This window comes from Peromyscus maniculatus, chromosome 8, assembly GCF_049852395.1.
Source record: "Peromyscus maniculatus bairdii isolate BWxNUB_F1_BW_parent chromosome 8, HU_Pman_BW_mat_3.1, whole genome shotgun sequence".
NCBI classification, from domain to species: Eukaryota; Metazoa; Chordata; class Mammalia; order Rodentia; family Cricetidae; genus Peromyscus; species Peromyscus maniculatus.
The window spans coordinates 61,807,615-61,825,720 of record NC_134859.1 but is presented as its reverse complement, the minus strand read 5'-3'; the positions used below and the strand labels follow the sequence as shown (position 1 = coordinate 61,825,720).

The following is an 18,106-nucleotide window of genomic DNA, read 5'->3' as shown; positions in this document are numbered from 1 at the left end:
AAAAGAATGCTGTCCTTTTAAATTAACATTTTTACCATTTTAACCGTGTGTGTGTGTGTGTGTGTGTGTGTGTGTGTGTGTGTGTGTGTGAAGCCTGATGCAGGTGCTGGGAATAGAACTCAGGTTCTCTGGAAAAGCAGTACACACACTCTTAACTGCTGAACCATCTCTCTCTCCAGTTCCAGGGGTACCATTCTTAAAAAGGAAGGCACCAACCCCACACCACAAGCATCGGTTTCCCTCGGTTCTGGTCTGATTTCTTTTTATTATGATTCTTTTTAAACATAAAAACGTGTGGCAAGGAGGAGCTTGGCAGCAGGGCGGACAGATGTCACTCTGTCGCAGTGGTGGCTAATTCGGGGTGCAGGAGCTTTGCGGCCTCAAAGTAGCTATGCGCGTGGTCGCCCTTGGAGCTGGGCTGCTTGCTGCTGGGGCCGCAGTCTTTATCGGAGAGGTAGGGCAGGTTCTCCAAGCTCTCCTCCGTGCAGGGATCCGAGTGGAAGCCCTTGAGGGCCACTAGCCGGTACCGCTTCCTCCGGTTCAGCTTGTAGATGCGGATCCTCTCCTTTTCTGCCTCAGGGTCGGTCAGAATCCCATCCCAACGCAGACTCTCGTTGATCTGGTTGGAAAGGCTCTCTTCTATTTCGGCAAAGTAGGGGTGGCTCATGCCGCAGGAATAGGGAAGGCTGTGCCTAGTTTCTTCTTTGTCTCTGGGCTCTGCCCTCGGGCCATGGTCTTTGTGGGGATTTAAGATGTCGTGGAAAGATGAAGAGAGCGGCTGATTCTTCCGGCCTCGACTGTGATGTTTGTCTGCTGAAGAGGTGAAGAGACAAATATTTGTGCCTTCTAGAATGAATGCCCAATAAACCAGCGATGTAAGGGACGGGGTCTGCCTTTAGCCGGGGTTCAGATGGCAGGAACCTGGGACCTCACCCACTGCCTGAATGCTTTCAGTCAAGGTATTTGGGGGCAAGAGGCACCTTTTTCTTTTTGTGGGTGCACCCATGCCTTGTGCATGCTAAACATAAGCTCTGCCACAAAGCTACACCCCAACCTGAATACCAAGAGATCCTAAAGCTTCATTAACCATCAGGGCCAAGCAACAAATGGAGAAGCCAGATCTGAAGGCCCCCTGACTCCCAGTGTCCTGTTCTTCCTACGGTATCTGCTCCACTTAACCTCACTACATGCTCCTGGGTCTATGACTCTACACCCATCTAGACAGAGAGGAAATTACAAATGATGTAATTAGTAGTATACTGAACCAGGAAATGCTCTTTCTTTTCTTTAAAATTTTAAAGATGTACTTATTTTATATATGTAAGTGTGTTGCTTAAACATTGTCTGTGTACCATGTACATTCCTGGTGCCCAAGTAGGTCAGAAGAGGGCATTCGATCCCCTAGAACTGGAGTTACAGATGGTTGTGAACCACCATGTGGGTGCTGGGAATTGAACCTGGGTCCTCTGCAAGAACAAGTATTCTTAATGGTCAAGCCGTCTCTCTCTCTCTCTCTCTTCTTTCCTTTTTTTTTTTCTGAGACAGGTTTCTCTGTGTTAACAGTTCTAGCTGTCCTTGGAACTTGCTTTGCAGACCAGGCTGGCCTCAAACTCACAGAGATCTGCCTGCCTCTGCCTCTTGAGTGTTGGGATTAAAGGAGTGCACCACCACCTGGATTCTTTTTTTCTTTTGAGATGGAGTCTTACATATCCCCAGGCTGGCTTCAAGCTCCCTATTTCCTCTTTTCTCTTCTCACTTTAAAAGCACTACAGAATTGCTTGTAAAATGCTATAAATGGTGAGTCTCTCTCATCAGCTCCTCTTTCCGTTCTATTGTATAAATATCTCCTCCTCCAGAAAGGCAAGCTGGGTAAGGATAAAGGCAATAATAATAATAATAATAATAATAATAATAATAATAATAATAATAATAATAAAGTGACATTCAGTCTTGACATTTCCTTACCTTCCTATTCTCTGAAAACTACCTGGTGTCCCCTGCTGACAGTCTGAGGTACGCAACACTGTAATTCCTACAGTCAAAAGTTGCACCAAAAAGAAAACCAACGCCGTGTTTGGCTGCCACACAGACCGCTCGTTGCCTTACCCTCCCTTTAGCTCCATTCTGCCTGAAAGAATCGTTACAAGCCTCCATTGCTTTTTCCCCAAACCACCACACTTGGGGAAGCCGCTCCTTCCACTTCCCACTCTGCACGGGCAGCCAGCCGAGGCCCAGCACCTGAGCCCAGGACTAGCCACGCCTGAGTCAGAGCCAGAGCCACATGGGTGACACCAGAGTCACACCACTCCCAAGCAGGGTCATTCTGTTTCACAGCTGCCGTCTTCCTCAGAGTGGGCGGGCACTGTCTCTGCGGGGATATCTGGGTGTTCTGTGATGGAACGGAGGGAGAGGCAGGGACTCTGGGTTCCTGGAAGGTGCTGGTGTATGTGTACGCAGGTGAAGGTCTTGGTGAGTGAGACTAGAGTACCTGCGGTGGGTGTGATGTTTGGTCACTTCTAAGAATGTAAGTGCCTAGAATTCCTGTGTGGGTATAATGTTTGGGGGGTATCTATGCATGTGAGTTTCTAGAGTGCCTGTGTAGGTATGAGATACTGGTATATCTGTGTATGTGAGTGTCTAGTATCTAGGTGTGAAGTTTGTGTTGGTATCTGTGCATCTATGTAAGTGCCTAATGGAATCCACATGTGTGTAGACTGTATGTGATGCATGATGGAGCCACCATACTTTAGGTTTGTTGGATAGTGTCATATTGCTTATGGGAAGGCAATGTAAACAGTCAGTGATCCACGTGGTGGTAACTCCAGCCTTTAATCCCAGCACTCAGGAGGCAGAGGCAGGTGGATCTCTGAGTTCAAGCCCAGCCTGGTCTACAGAGTGAGTTTCAGGACAGCCCAGGCTACAAAGGGAAACCCTGTCTCCAAAAAAAAAAAAAAAAAAAAAAAAAAAAGTGTGGGTGATAACAGGAGGGAACTTCTGTGAGTATATGCAGGACACAGCTGTCCCTAGGCAGAGTCCATTCAGGGAAGAATCTGTTCATTTATTTACATGGGGGCGATTCCTACTAGAGGGGAGCCTGGCGTCTGTCAGTTCCCTGTGGGAGTGACTATCGGCTAGTATCTTCCCATCTGGGCTAGTCTCTTTATGACTCCAAACCTTGAGAAGTCTGTTTGGAAGGGTGTGTTTGCCTAAGGGGCTATGAAGTGGAAAGGAGGTGGGTATAGGAAGATCAGGCTGGAGGCTCTTGGGGTGGGTATCTGTGGGGGGGTCTCTGTGTGGGGTGGAGGATCCTTAGATCTTGAGGGCTCTCAGAGGAGGGTGTGGGGTCTTTGGATATATTGGGACTAAAGCTGGTAGAGACTTCCTTGGTAATTAAGGGGTCTCTGTGGTGATGAGCACGTGATCTTTATGGGTAGGGCTGGGCATCTGTGGGCTGCCCAAAAGTGTCCTGTGTAGGGTCTAGGGGACTGTCAGGGTGTGGTGTCTGTTTTCGGCCTGAGGTGACTTCCAGGTAGAGGGGCATCTGGGAGAGGAATCTCAGGTCCAAGAGCCAAGGCGGCCTCGCTAGCTGCTCCTCTTACCGTCGCCCTTGCCCGAACCTTTGGTCTTTTTCTTCTTCTTTTTCTTCTTCACTTTCCGTTTGGCCAGCTCGGAGGCAGTGCCCACGATGGGGGGCAGCTTGGACCCCGGGGAGCCCTCAGCGCCTCCTTCCCGCGCCTCCTCCTCCTCCTCGTCCTCGCCCTCCTCGCCATAGTCCGCCGCCCCGGTCCCACCGCGGCCGGCCATCCGCCTGCGGGACCGCAACCTGCGCCAGGAACAGCCGAGGACCCGCGCCGGGCGGGCTCCAGGCGCTCACTGCCGGCCCGGCCACGCGTCTCCATGGCGACCGCTCGGCGCCGCAAGCGCAACCCCAAAGTGGCCGCCAGGGGCCGGTTGTGGCTCTAGCTGTACGCATGCGTGTTTCGATTTGTTTGAGACCTGTGGTGAGTCAAGGTGAACAGGGCAAAGCAGGATCGCGATTGTTAACGCTTGGGCTGACATGGACGTCTCTCCTTCACTTCTGTGCCGTTCATTTGAAATGATATTTATCTCTTCTTTTTTTTTTTCTTTTGAGACAGGGTCTCATGGAATTCGAGCTGGCTGACCTTGAATTCTTCTTCCTCTCCTACCCTTTCCCAAGGGCTGGGATTACAGGCATGAACTATTGATATCTGGCTCCCCTCACCCCCAACACACACACACACACACACACACACACACACACACACACACACACAGCTGCACACACACACACACACACACACACACACACACACACACACACACACACATACACACACACAGCTGCCCAGGATGGTCTGAAGCGCTCACTGTACCCAGTAGGCCTGGAACTCAGCGTTTTCGTGCTTTAACCTCCCCTGTTAATAGGATCACAGGTATGAGACACCAGGACTGGCACCTCATAAAAATTGTTTTCCTTTAACAAATTAAGGTTTATTAATTTTCATTTTGTGTATGTTTCACCTGAATGTATATGTGTGTACCTCTCGTTGAGCTAGCTGCGTGCATGTGTTTTTGATCTGCTCGAACCCTGGTGTGAGCCAAAGTACCCAGGGCAAGACCAAGTGGAGGTTGTTCCCTGGGCTGACACCGACCTCTCTCCTCCTCTCCAGTGCTGTCTCGGAGGTGAGAAGAGCGCACCAGACTCTCTGGAACTGGAGTTACAGCTGGCTGGCTGTGAGCTGTGGTGCTGGGAACCCCAACTGGGTCCTCTGCAAGAGCAGCAAGTGCTGTGAACCGCTGAGTCACCTCTTCAGCCCCCCACCTCCACCCCCATGACAAGTCTTATCAAGACTACACCCATGGGCTGGGGACTGTAGTTCAGTGGTAGGGCACTTATATAGCATGTAGGAGATCCAAGTGTCCTGCCCAGCCAGGACCACAGATTTAAGAAGACTAAGCTTGTTAATATAATTTGAAAGGCCTGGCGTGACCTGTTGCTTGCTTTTCTTTCAGGGTTAGCCACCACATTATCCCAATATGACTGCCAGAAGCCTGAGGTGTAGCTTAGGTGATACAGTGCTCACCTCCCATACATCAAGGCCTGTATTTGATCCCCAGCACCCCACAAGCTGGGCAGGGTGGCACATGCCTGTAATCCCAGCACTTGAGAGGCAAAGACAGATGGATGAGGAAGTTCCAGGTCATCCTTGGCTCCAAATCGACTCTGAGGCCAGCCAGATTGCAGGAGACAAGACAACTGTCTAAAAACCACAACCACCAAAACCAAGTATGACTGCTATAGTATTTCTTTTTTCTTTTTTCTTTTTTTTTGGTTTTCCGAGACAGGGTTTCTCTTGTGTAGCTTTGCGCCTTTCCTGGATCTCACTTGGTAGCCCAGGCTGGCCTCGAACTCACAGAGATCCGCCTGCCTCTGCCTCCTGAGTGCTGGGATTAAAGGCGTGCGCCACCACCGCCCGGCAGTATTTCTTATCGAGTGAGCCCTTTTGGAATCTCACACTCCCAGAGAAGTAGACAGTCACACTCTCTTCCCCTTCACTCTGGGCGAATTTGTTGACTTCCTGGGAAGGAATAGTATGTGTCATGTCTGGGATGTAGCTCATTTGTTAGAATGCTTGCTTTACACGCACAAACCCTGGGTTTCCTGCCTTCACATCCCCCCACCCCACTCCCCACCCACTCTTACCCCTCTCTCTCTTACTTGCCTTATTTAAAGCTGAATTTAAAATTTTACACTTGAGTTCCGCCAGCCTGCTCTACAGAGTGAGTTCCAGGACAGCCAGGGCCACACAGAAAAACCCTGTCTCCATAAACAAAACAAAACAAAATTTAATTTATTCTGTGTGTGCATGCGTGTGCATACATGTGTCACAGCACACATGTGGAACTCAGAGGACAATCCAAGGGAGCTAGTTGTCTCCTTCCACTGCGTTCATCCCGGGGATGGACCGCAGGTCTTCCAGTTTGATGCCAGGAGTGCCCACTGAGCCAGCTTTGCCCACCGACTTGTTTATTTTTGGATTGTTTTATATGAGAGAGTGAACCCAGGGCCTCGAGAATGCTAACACTGGGCAGATGTTCTACCTCTGAGCTATGCCTTTGGCTCTGTGGTTGTCATTGTTGACTTGTAAGAGTTTTGCCTTAGGGTATTGGTGTTGGTGCTGTTGGTGTGTGTGTGTGTGTGTGTGTGTGTGTGTGTGTGTGTGTTTGGAGAAAGGGTCCAATGTAGCCCAGGCTAGTCCCAAACTTTATGTAGCCAAGGATGATCCTGAACTTCTGATTCTCCTGCTGTCTTAGTTAGGGTTTTTGTTTTTTGTTTTTTGTTTTGTTTTTCGAGACAGGGTTTCTCTGTGTAGCTTTGCGCCTTTCCTGGGACTCACTTGGTAGCCCAGGCTGGCCTCGAACTCACAGAGATCCACCTGGCTCTGTCTCCCGAGTGCTGGGATTAAAGGCGTGCGCCGCCGCCGCCCGGCCTTAGTTAGGGTTTTATTGCTGTTAGGTTTTTATGTGCCATAACCAGAGCACCTCTTAGAAAGGAAAGCTTTTGATTGGGGCTGGCTTACAGTTCAGAGCTTTAGTCCATTGTCATCATGGTGGGAAGCATGGTGGTACACAGGCAGACGTGGTCCTGGAGAAGGAGCCAAGAGTTCTACATCCGGATTGGCAGGCAGCAGGAAGAGAAAGAGACACTGGCCTGGCTTGAGCACCTGAAACCTCAAAGCCCACCCCCAGTGACACACTTCCTCCAACAAGGCCACACCTCCTAATAGTGCCACTCTACATGAGCCTGCGGGGGCCATCTTCATTCAAACCACCCCACTTGCCTTTGCCTCTCTAATGCTGGGATTATAGTCCTATGTACAGGTTATGTAGTGCTGAGAACTGAAGCCAGGGCCTTGGGCAGGTTGTGCAACATTCCACCAACTAAGCTATTACTACAGCCGCAGCCGTATATGGGCTCTTCTCAGAGCTTAGGTCCAACTCCTCTGTGGCTATAATGAATCCAAACCTGTAGCTTACCTACTTGTCTTTAAAATCTTTTTGAAGGTTTTTATTTTATGTGTTTGTTTTTCCCAAATGTATGTATGTTTACTATGTGCATGCCTGGTGTCTGAAGAGGTCAGAAGAGGGTGTCAGATCCCCAGGAACTGGAGTTACAGATGGTTGTGAGCGGCCATGTGGGTGCTGGGAATCTAACCCAGGTCCTTTGTAAGAGCAGCCAGTACTCTTAACCACTAAAGCATTTCTGAGCCTTGCTTACTGTCCTTTTGATAAATAGAAACTGAAAATTCTAATGAAGTCATATTATTGATGTTTTCTTTTCGTGTCCAGTCTAAGGAACCATAGCCACCACACAAGACAAAAAAGTGAGCGCTAAGCCAGGTGTGGTGGAGCACACCTTTAATCCCAGCACTCGGGAGGCAGAGGCAGAAGGATCTCTGTGAGTTCGAGGCCAATTAATTTGTGAGCAAAGTTAGGTGGAGATCAACTTTCATTTTTTTTCCCCCAAATGGACTTCCAGTTGTTCCCCAAACTCCCATCAAGAAGACATTCTTTTCCTTCATAGACTTTATTCAACACTTTTTTTTTTGAGACAAGGTCTTGCTATGTAGCCCAGGCTAGCCTCCAACCTACAATCCTCTTCCTGCCTCAGCCTCACAAGGGCCAGGATTACCGGCACCATGCCTGGCTTAACTCAGAACTCTTTAGAAGCCCTATCAACTTTACATATCTGTGACTGTGTCTGGACCCTCCATCACATTGCTTGTGTTTCACTGGACTGCACCTGCACCAGTACCACACTGTCTAGATGATATAGCATTATAATTATTTTTATTTTATTACTTTTATGTGTATGGGTATCTTACCTCCATATATGTTTGCGCATGCCTGGTGCCCAGAAAAGGGTGTCAGGCCCCCTGGAACTGGAGTTACAGATAGTTGTGAGCCACCATGTGGGTGCTCGGAATCAAACCTGTGTCCTCTGGAAGGGCAGCCAGTGCTCTTAGATACTGAGCCATCTCTTCAGCCCCTAGAATTAAGTCTTGATCTCACATAGTCCAAATACCCCAGCGGGGTTCATTTTGAATATTATTTAGGCTCTTGGAACTCCCTTGTTCTTGTATATATACATTTCAGATCTTCTCGTCATTTTTCACTGTTTTCAGATAGCCCAGTGAGATTTTGATGGGATTGCGTCCAATCTATGAGCTTAGTGCTCAGTGGATGCCCGTTTTCCGTATTGATCCACGTACTTGCACTGGATTCAGGGATGCATTGTTCTGCACAGGGCCCTCCAGGTAGCCTGTCAAACTCCCTAGCATGTGCAGCAGTTCCTCACACAGTGAGCATTCAGCATCCGCCTCTCGCCTGTCTGGTTATGTCCTGAAGAAGTGAGGGATGGCGGGATGGCTCAGCAGGAAAGGCAATGACCACCAAGCCTGACAGCTGGAGTTCAACCCCCAGGACCCACATGGTGGAAGGAGGGAACAGACTAGAAAGCTGTCCTTGGATCGCTTCATGCATTCACACATGTACGCATGCACACACGCTAAATAAATGCAGTAGAGACAGAGATATAAATGACAGCTGTCCTTTGTTCAGCTGACCCACTGCAAGGTGCGTCTGGGGTTTCCTTGCAGATGTCCTTCCATACTCAAGGTAGTGCTTGAATATGAGTGCCAGCAGGGCTGGCCGTTCGCTGCCTGTCTTAACTCCCAGCTGGTGCTCCTTGCCTGAAGGCTTAGCTGGCTGGAGACAGCTCAGCCATTTCTCTTCTGATTTTCATGAAGGTTACATTGAGGTTGTATGGGACCAGCCCGAGTCTATGAAGAAGGAGAAGAGTTACCCCCAGCGAGGGGATACAGCTTATAAACAATCATGCAAATTCCTTGCAAGGAAAGCTTTTGTAGGTATGTTTAAATGTTTTTATGAATTCTTTTGAGTATTCCACTGTAGGTGGAATTTTCCTCTCCTGACTGCCTGCTCCCAAATAAGCAACACGGAGACTTAATATTAATTATAAATGCTTGGCCAACAACTCAGCCTTGTTACTGACTAGCTCTTACATTTTTTGTTGTTGTTTTTGTTTTTTCCAGACAGGGTTTCTCTGTGTAGCTTTGCGCCTTTTCCTGGAACTCACTTGGTAGCCCAGGCTGGCTTCGAACTCAGAGATCTGCCTGCCTCTGCCTCCTGATTGCTGGGATTAAAGGCCTGCGCCACCACTGCCCGGCTTAGGTCTTACGTTTTTAAGTTAACCCACATTGCTTCTTTACACTCTGCAATGTGGCAGTACCTTTATTAGCATGGCACGTCATCTCCTGTTTCTCCTGCATCTGGCTGGTGACTCCTCTCCACTCTTCTTCCTCCCGGCATTCTCCTAGTCTAGCTCTCCTGCCTAACCTTATCCTGTTCAGCTATTGGCCAGTCAGCTTCTCTATTAAACCAACCACAGCGACAAGTCTTCACAGTGTACCGAAGGGTTATTCCACAGCGTTCCACACATGCTCACAATGCGTTTTGACCATATTCCCCCCGTCCAGCTCCTCTGCCTAGCCTCCCCCAGTTCTACTGTCCACTCTCTCACTTCCTCCCAACTTTGTGGCTGTCCTGGAACTCACTCTGTAGACCAGGCTGGTCTCAAACTCAGAGATCCACCTGCCTCTGCCTCCCAAGCATCTGTGCCACCCCCCCCCTTCATCCTCATCATTCTCTTCTTTATCCACTGAATCCAGTTTTTTCTGCCCATATACTCAGGGTTTGATGCCATCCACTGGAGCATGGTTGATCTACCAGGGGTCATATCCTAAAGAAAATTGGAGTCCCCCTGCCAAGGCCATCAACTGTTAATAGCTCTTCAGCTAGGGTGGGAGCCCATGTGCCACCCTCCCCACGCTGGGATGTTGATTGAATTCATCTTGTGCAGACCACCACAGCTGTTCTGAGTTCACGAGTGCAGTGGTCCTATCATGGTGAGAGCGTTAGAGGTATTTTAACTCAGTGTTGTTCAGCATGGCCTCCAGTTGTGGTCCCTGTCTCCTTACTTAGCCTGTGTCCTGGGAGTTCTAACCTATCTCTGTGCCATAATAGCTTCATAAGACCACTGTGGTTTTTTTGTTTTTTGGTTTTTTTTTGTTTTGTTTTGATCAATTCAACACAAGTTACAATCATCTGGGAAGAGGACACTCAATTAAAAAAATGTCTCCATCAGATTGGCCTATAGGCAAGTCTGTGGGGGCATTTTCTTGATTAATGACTGATGTGGGAAGGCTCACTGTGTGTAGTGCTACTGCTGGGCAGGTGGTCCTGGGTGGTGTAAGAAAACAGACTGAGAAATCTTGGAGGAATAAGCCAGTAGGCAGCACCCCTCCATGGTCTGCCGTGGGACGGTCTGTATGTCAAATTGCTCTGATTGGTCAATAAATAAAACACTGATTGGTCAGTGGCCAGGCAGGAAGTAGGTGGGACAAGGAGAGAGGAGAATTGGAGGAAGCAGAAGGCTGAGGCGGAGAGACACTGCAGCCGCCGCCATGACCAGCAGCATGTGAAGACGCCGGTAAGCCACCAGCCACGTGGCAAGGTATAGATTTATGGAAATGGATTAATTTAAGCTATAGGAACAGTTAGCAAGAAGCCTGCCACGGCCATACAGTTTGTAAGCAGTATAAGTCTCTGTGTTTACTTGGTTGGGTCTGAGCGGCTGTGGGACTGGCGGGTGACAAAGATTTGTCCTGACTGTGGGCAAGGCAGGAAAACTCTAGCTACAATGGTCCCTGCATCAGCTCCTGCCTCCAGGTTTCTACCTTGAGTTCCTGTCCTGGCTTCCCGATGATGCACTGTGACCTGTAAGTTAAACAAACCCTCTCTTCCCCAAGCTGCTTTTAGTCGTGGTGTTTTATCACAGCAACAGAAAACAAACTAAGACGATCATCAGCTCTGTTATTGGTTTTGAGCTGGGATCTCACTTTGTAACTCTGGCTGTCCTGAAACTCACTCTGTAGACCAGGGCAGCCTCAATCAAACCCAGAGAGATCCACCTGCCTATGCCTCCTAAGTGCTGGCATTAAAGGCGTGTGCCACTAAGCCTAGATTTCTTTCTCTATAAAATATTTTACTTTAAAGTGTGTGTGTGTGTGTGCGCACACGTGTGCATGTGCGTGTGTATGTGTTGTGTGTGTGTGTGTGTGTGTGTGTGTGTGTGTGTCTATGTCTGTGTGTCTATGTGTGGGTGTATACATGAATGCACATGAATGCAGGTACCCACAGGGACCTGAGGCATCGGATCACCTTGGGGCTGGAGTCACAGGGATTTGCAAGCTGCCTGATGTGGGTGCTGGGAACCGGAAGAGCAGTTCTCGACCTCTGAGCCATCTCTGCAGCCTGTCCCCCTACCCCCCAAGTGTTATGCTGGGACTCTTCTGTCGGCGTTCCTCTTTCCTCCTCACGCCTGACTGCACAGCAACATTTGACACTGCTGATGCCCCCTGCTTCCTTTTTATCTGTCATTTACATTTTTAAAAAAAGCTTGTTTCAAATCAGGGCCTTGCCATAAACTCAGGTTGGCCTTGAACTTGCAATCCTGCTGTCTTGGCCTCACAGATGCTGGGGTTTAAAGGCTTGGGCCACCAAATCCAGCTTCTCTCTCTTGAAATATTGCATTTGCTTGGCTTTTTGGACGTCTTGTGTTTCGGTCAGCTTTCCCTTCCTATAACAAATAGCTGAGCTTAAGCCAACCTACAAAGAGAAAAGATTCGCCGGACATGGTGGCTTACCTCTGTAATCCTAGTATTGGGAAACTGAGGTAGGAGGATTTCCACAAGCTTGAGGCACAGCCTGGACTACATAATAAGTTCCAGGCCATCCCAGACTACCTCTGTCTGGAAACAGCAAAACCATTTTAGAGGTTTGGACCCAGAATCAACAGGTACATTGCTCTGGGCCTGTGGGGAGACTGCCCATGGAGGGGTAAGACCAAGGCTGGTAAAATCTCCCCTATGGCTGGGAAGAGAAAGGGGAAGAGGCTGGGTCCACAAGCCCCCTGGGGGAGCCTAAGACCTCCCACTGGGCTCCACCTCAGAGGTTTTGGCACCACCAATCAGCGCTACTCTGGAGAGCAAACCTTTATCACTGGGGCTGTGGGAACAATCAGCACTGAACAGCAGCACTACATGTTGATTCTCAGGCCACTCACTACAGGCTAGTCCTCCCTTCCCAGACCCCAAACGCTGGGCTTCCTCAGTTCTCAGGGCTCTCCCTGTGTATTTTCTGGTCTCCCTCCCCCGCCCTTCATTTTTAAAAGACAAGATCTCCTTATTACCCCATGTGGAGCTATCTATGTAACCCAGGAAAGCCTCAAGCTCACAGAAATCCTCCTGCACCAGCCTCCCAACGGCTGGGACTACAGGTGTGGACTACCATGCCCAGCACAGGTTTCCTGAGCCATCCGGGTCTACACTTACAAACCTACGCCGTTCTCTCTGTGCTGTTGACTTCCAGTGTTCTGTCTTCAGCCCGAAGCCCACATAACCCGCTTATCCGCCATCCAGCATCCAGCTCAACTCCCCACTGCACAGATTCCCCAGAGCAGGCTGCCTCGGTTTCTGTGTTGCCTACTGTGTTGGTTTGAGATCCCCCCCAAAGATGACCTACATCTTGCCATGTGATGAGCATTAGTCCAAGGACAAGTCAATGCTCCAAATGTGAGAGACTCTTTGGAAACCCAATCTTTGAGATACATCCAAGAAAAACTTTTTTTTTTAGATTTAATTTTTGATTTATAGGGCAGGGAGGGAGGCATTGTGCATGTGAGCGCAGGTGTCCTCAAGAACCAGGAAGCAAAACAGAAGCAAGCTAGTGAAGGGTGGCTCTAGGGACTGTCCTCGCAAACTCCTTGGCCCCTCTAACCTGTTTGCTGACTCGTTTCTTGATCCTGGCTTCCTGACAGCAATCAGGTGCTAAGTGCAGAGACATCTCTCCCTCACCCTCGGGATTGGCACCAGGACTCCTGTGGGGTCCCCAGAACAGACTGTGTGAGCCTGCGAGGAGGCTGCAGCCTAGACAGAGTTGAAACTACTGAGCATGCGCAGGCTTCTGGGCTCCCAGTCCCGGGGCTGCCGTCAGGATGCCTGTGGCCCTCTTGCCTGTCTAGCCTAAGAGAAATAAAACTCTCCCTGCCCCGCTGCCTCCTCTCTTCACTGACTGGATCCCAGAGGCTGCAAGCGAACAGACCTAACCCGGTCCCTCAGTACAGGGGTGGGTCTCAGAAATATCATCTTAAATCAAAAGGACAGTTTTGGAGAAGGAGATGTGGAGCCAAATGGGGGATGGAAAGATGGCTTGCGGGTGAAGAGTGAACACTGATCTTCCAGAGGACGTGAGTTCAGTTCCCAGCACCCAAGTCAGGTGTCACAATGGCCTCTAAGTCCAGTCCCCAGGGGAATCTGATGCCTCGGGCCTTTGTATGCTCTATTAGTGATGGAATTATTGATGTGCAGCACCACATCCAGTTTCTGGGTAGCCCTGGCACCCCTGAACACCATGCTGGCCTTGAACTCACAGAGTTCTGCCTGCCTCTGCCTCCCAGATGCTGGGGTTACACCTGGCATGATCTGACTTTTTGAAAACTATAATTAACTTATTTTTTATTAATTTTAATATTTCATTTATTAATTTATTAATTATTTATTAATTTATTTGGTTCAATTTGGTTTTGTATCCATGGATGAACTACTGATCCTCCTGCCTCCACTCCCACGTGCCTGGATAATAAGCATGTGCCATCACACTTGATTTATACAGTTCTGAGATCTAACCCAGGACCCCCTACATACTAGGCAAGGATGCTCCCAACTGAGGTATATATATCCCCTGTCCTAAGTTTTGTTTTTCTGAGACAAGACCTTGCTGGATCCTGGACAAAGTCCAAGCCAGCCTGGAACTCTGACTCAGCAGGTCCTGCCACCAAGCCTTACCACCAAGTTCAGTCCTGGGAACCCACGTGGTGATAGGAGAGAAATGACTCCCGAAAAGCATCTTCTGAGTCTCCCTCCCCCACAACATTAGTTAATTAAAAATTCTAAAAGGAGCCGGGTGGTGGTGGCACATGCCTTTAATCCCAGCACTCAGGAGGCAGAGGCAGGCTGGTCTCTGTGAGTTCAAGGCCAGCCTGGTCTACAGAGTGAGATCTAGGACAGGCACCAAAACTACACAGAGAAACCCTGTCTTGAAAACTCAAAAACAAAAACAACAACAACAACAACAAAAAAAAAAAACCAACAAGAAACAACCAAAAAGGTTTGGGCAGAGTTGGTGGCCAATGCTTGAAATCACAGCTACTCAGGAGGCTGAGGCAGGAGGATCAGTTGAGACAACAAATGCAACATGGTCAGACTCCAGCTCAAACTGTTTTGACTTCGATTCCACTTGCTTATCTTATAAATAATTCCTACCCTGAAGAAGAGCAGTGGGCAATGGACAACTCTCAGAGAACCTTGCTGTCTGTCTCCTCTGTCTGGCCAGGTTCCTTGAGGCCAGAGCATGGGCCGTGTTTAACTGTGTTCTCCCCACAGAGCCCAGTTCCTGGCACAGAGCTGAAATGCCATCAGTGAATGAATGATGTAGGATAATGGGACCGAGGGGCTGTACTGGTATGTCCCTGCCTGATAGACAAAGAAAGAAGCACAGATTCAAAGTGGCTTGCTCCAACTTTTAACATTAATCAAGTGCTCCTGGAACCCACTGTTCCAGATCTACCATATCTGTGTGTGTGTGTGCGTGTGTGTGTGTGTGTGTGTGTGTGTGTGTCTGTGTGTCTGTGTGCATGTGAATGTGGGTGGTGGTGGTAAGGAGCTGGGATCCAAGACTCACACGTGCTCCGCATGCTCCCTGCCACTGAGCCCCCAGCCCTGTTCTGTGGCATCTCTCAGAACACAATAGTAGGCTTCACAAGATGTCCATTGACCTGCAGGGGAGCCCGTTTTCATGATCGTTTTCATGATCACTCTTGGCTTCCTTGTTTACACTTTCCCCGTCTCGGTCTCTGTGACTGTCATTGTCAAGAGTGGGTGAGGGCTGAGGTGTCTTGCTCTGTGAGAATCAGGTTTTCCCCTGCTTTGGCTAGGTTACTATAGGTAGGGTTTGTGGGTTTTTGGCTTCCTGTTGCCTGCACAGCCTGGGTCCCTTAGCAGGGCTGCTGTGCTAGGGGGCTGTCCTGCCCAGGCCATCTGTGTTTTCCCCAAGGAGGGCAGGCTGTGTCTGTGTTTTATTAGTATCAACCTTAGATTTGAGCCAGAGGAGTCCCCGATGTGGGTTTTGTGCTTCATGGGATCCAGCTCAGCCTCTGGGCCAGTGACCTCCCTTAAGGGACAGAGATGCTGTAATCAAGGCTCTTGTCCACCAGTGGTTGTCCTGTCCTCCTCCAAGCCCACAGTCTGAGTACCTGGACCTTTCAATTTCTTATCCACATGGTCCTGGCCTGCTTGGAGAAACCATGTGGGCCTCCCTCCTTGATCTACCTTCTTGGGCACCTCCAGGCCCGAGGCAACATGGGTAGAACCTGGAAAAGCAGGTCAAAGTTCCCAAAGCTGTGTGCTCAAGGGACCATTTCAGAATAAGTTGGGGACAGGAGGGGAGGGGGCAGGCTGTGGGATGGCACAGAACCCCCACGAGCTTGGAATTTGAAACTGAAATCTGGCCTGCCAGATTGGAGTGAAGGTACATTTGTCAAGGTAGGCGAATAGTACATAGTTTACTTAACACTTTGTCAATTTAATTTCTAACATTTAATACTTACGCATACGGTGCGTGGGTCCCTATGTCTGTTCTTGCCCTGGGCTTTGCAACTGTTAAAGGCAAGCCCGGGGCGAAGGATGTGTCTCAGTGGTAGTATGCTTGCATAACACATAGGGTACCCTACGTTCAACCTCTAGTCCAGAAGGGGGAAAGAGAAGAGGGGGTACCAGCATTCATTCTGGGGGCCGGGGCTGTAGCTCAGTTGGTAGATGCTTGCCTACCCAGTTCGTGAAGCCTGATGCCCCGAAGCCCTGAGTTTCATCCCCGGCACCCTATAAACTGGCTATGGTGGTACACACCTGTAATAATAGCGTAGAGGCAGGAGTTCAAAGTCACCCTTGGCCAGCAGGGGCTGTAAAAAGGCCCTTTCTGAAAAATAAAATAAAATGGGGAGGGACTGGAGAGATGGTCCAAAGGATAAGAGTGCTAGTTCTGCCGGGTGGCGGCAAGCCTTTAATCCCAGCACTCCAGAGGCAGAGCCAGGTGAATCTCTGTGAGTTCGAGGCCAGCCTGGTCTACAGATCGAGATCTAGGACAGGCTCCAAAACTACACAGAGAAACCCTGTCTTGAAAAAAAAAAAAAAAAAAAAAAGAGTGCCAGTTCTGGTCCAGCACCTAGGCTGGATGGCCCACAGCAGCCTATGGCACTAGCTCCAGGGGATCCAACGCCCTCTGCTGGCCTCCACAGCATCTGCACTGTCATGCGCTGCCCCCCTGTACAGACACATAGAGAAAAATAAAAATAAAAATTTTTTTTTTCAAGACAGGGTTTCTCTGTGTAGCTTTGTGCCTTTCCTGGAACTCACTTGGTAGCCCAAGCTGGCCTTGAACTCATAGAGATCCGCCTGCCTCTGCCTCCCGAGTGCTGGGATTAAAGGCATGCGCCACCACCGCCCAGCAAAAATAAAATTTTTAAGAGAAAAATTTAAAAATGAGCAACAGAAGTGCCTTCTCCTGTTAAAATAGAAAGAAAAAAAGCCTGCTCATTCCCATTGGTCCTTCTGCGGTCACACCCACCTCTTCTAGGGCTTCCTTCCTACCTCACATACTCTTTAAAAGGGGAAAAGATAAAGCCAGACCCTAGGACCAGGTAGACATGTTACCTCAGGTCCAGAGGGTGGCAAGTCTGGCGACTTCTCTTCTTTCCCTTCTTCCTCCTCCTCCTCTTCTTTTTGAGTCAGGTCTCACTCTGTAGACCAGGCTGGCCTCTAACTTACAAGATCTGCCTGCCTCTGCCTCCCGGATCCTGGTGTTAAAAGTATGCACTACGACACCTGGTTTGTAACTTGGAAAAAAGCAGTCAGCCTGATTTCAGGTGCTGTGGGACAAAAACTAACAGAGTAAGGTAGGGGAGAGGTGAGGGGCCAGGCAGCCTGAGGCTCACGGTCCCTGCTATGGCTTCCATACTCTTCCTAGTCCCTCCCGTGTCTGGACTGTTCCCCCGACATGCTGAGACCTTGTGTCTGTGTGTAGGGAACCCAGGGCTTCCTGAGTGCTAGGCAAGCACTCTGCCGGTCACCTGTATGTATCCTCAGCCTGGCTAGAGCATCTTGATGTAGCTTTTCTCCCTCATCCAGAGGCCTCATTTTCAAATCGGCCTTTACCTGCACCTGCCTGTACCCTTTCCTGACTGTATTCCCCCCCAGCCCTTACTGCCACTGAACGGATACACCCACCCAGTTGTCTTTCCTCAGTGGTCTGTCTGTCATTACTGGAGCATAGACTGCAAACCCTTGGTTCTGCAGGATCCCCAACCCCCAAAGCTGTGCCCAAGCATGCAACAAAGAGTGTGTGGTGAGTCATATTTGAGATCTTAGTACTGGGAGGCTGAGGCAGGAGGGCTGCTAAAAATTAGAGGCTGCTTGAATTTTACCTCAATTAAAAAAAAAAATGGCGCCGGCGGTGGTGGCGCACGCCTTTAGTCCCAGCACTTGGGAGGCAGAAGCAGGCGGATCTCTGTGATTTTGAGGCCAGCCTGATCTACAGAGCGAGATCCAGGACAGCTAAGGATACACAGAGAAACCCTATCTCGAAAACCAGGAAAAAGAAGAAGAGGTGCGCTACACAAAGGCTTAGAGCCTGTAACACCAGTTTCACATCTGGTTTGAGGAGGCAAAGTTACAGTAAAAGTATAAATGACTGAAAGAAACTAGAAACCCTCAATTCATTGTTTCGGTTGAGACAGATCTTGCTATGTAGCCCAGTCTGAACTCGAACTTTTGATCTTTCCACATTACACTCCTGAGGGCTATGTGCAGTGTATAGGCTTGTGCCACTA

The 18,106-nt window shown here is 49.3% G+C and overlaps 1 protein-coding gene across 2 annotated transcripts; it reads right to left on the bottom strand.

The window, feature by feature from the left end:
• Positions 1 to 245: 245 nt before the first annotated feature.
• Positions 246 to 3,892, bottom strand: Liat1 (ligand of ATE1). Of its 2 annotated transcripts, none has more exons than XM_015996204.3 (2): positions 3,600 to 3,892; positions 246 to 810 (listed from the first exon to the last, which is right to left on the bottom strand). In XM_015996204.3, the coding sequence occupies exons 1-2, from the start codon at positions 3,802 to 3,804 to the stop codon at positions 332 to 334; spliced, it is 684 nt and encodes a 227-aa protein (XP_015851690.1). In that variant the 5' UTR covers positions 3,805 to 3,892; the 3' UTR covers positions 246 to 331. The 2 variants fall into 2 exon arrangements, with proteins under 2 accessions (XP_015851690.1, XP_006977469.1); XM_006977407.3 differs by having other exon boundaries at positions 246 to 813; positions 3,600 to 3,887.
• Between the last annotated feature and the right edge of the window lie 14,214 nt (positions 3,893 to 18,106).

Bases quoted from the DNA above. Each gene is read 5' to 3' on its own strand.
- Liat1 (XM_006977407.3), bottom strand. From the start codon at position 3,804: ATGGCCGGCCGCGGTGGGACCGGGGCGGCGGACTATGGCGAGGAGGGC. The intron at 814-3,599 runs GTAAGAGGAGCA...TCACCTCTTCAG, and splicing joins AGGTTCGGGCAAGGGCGACG to CAGACAAACATCACAGTCGA.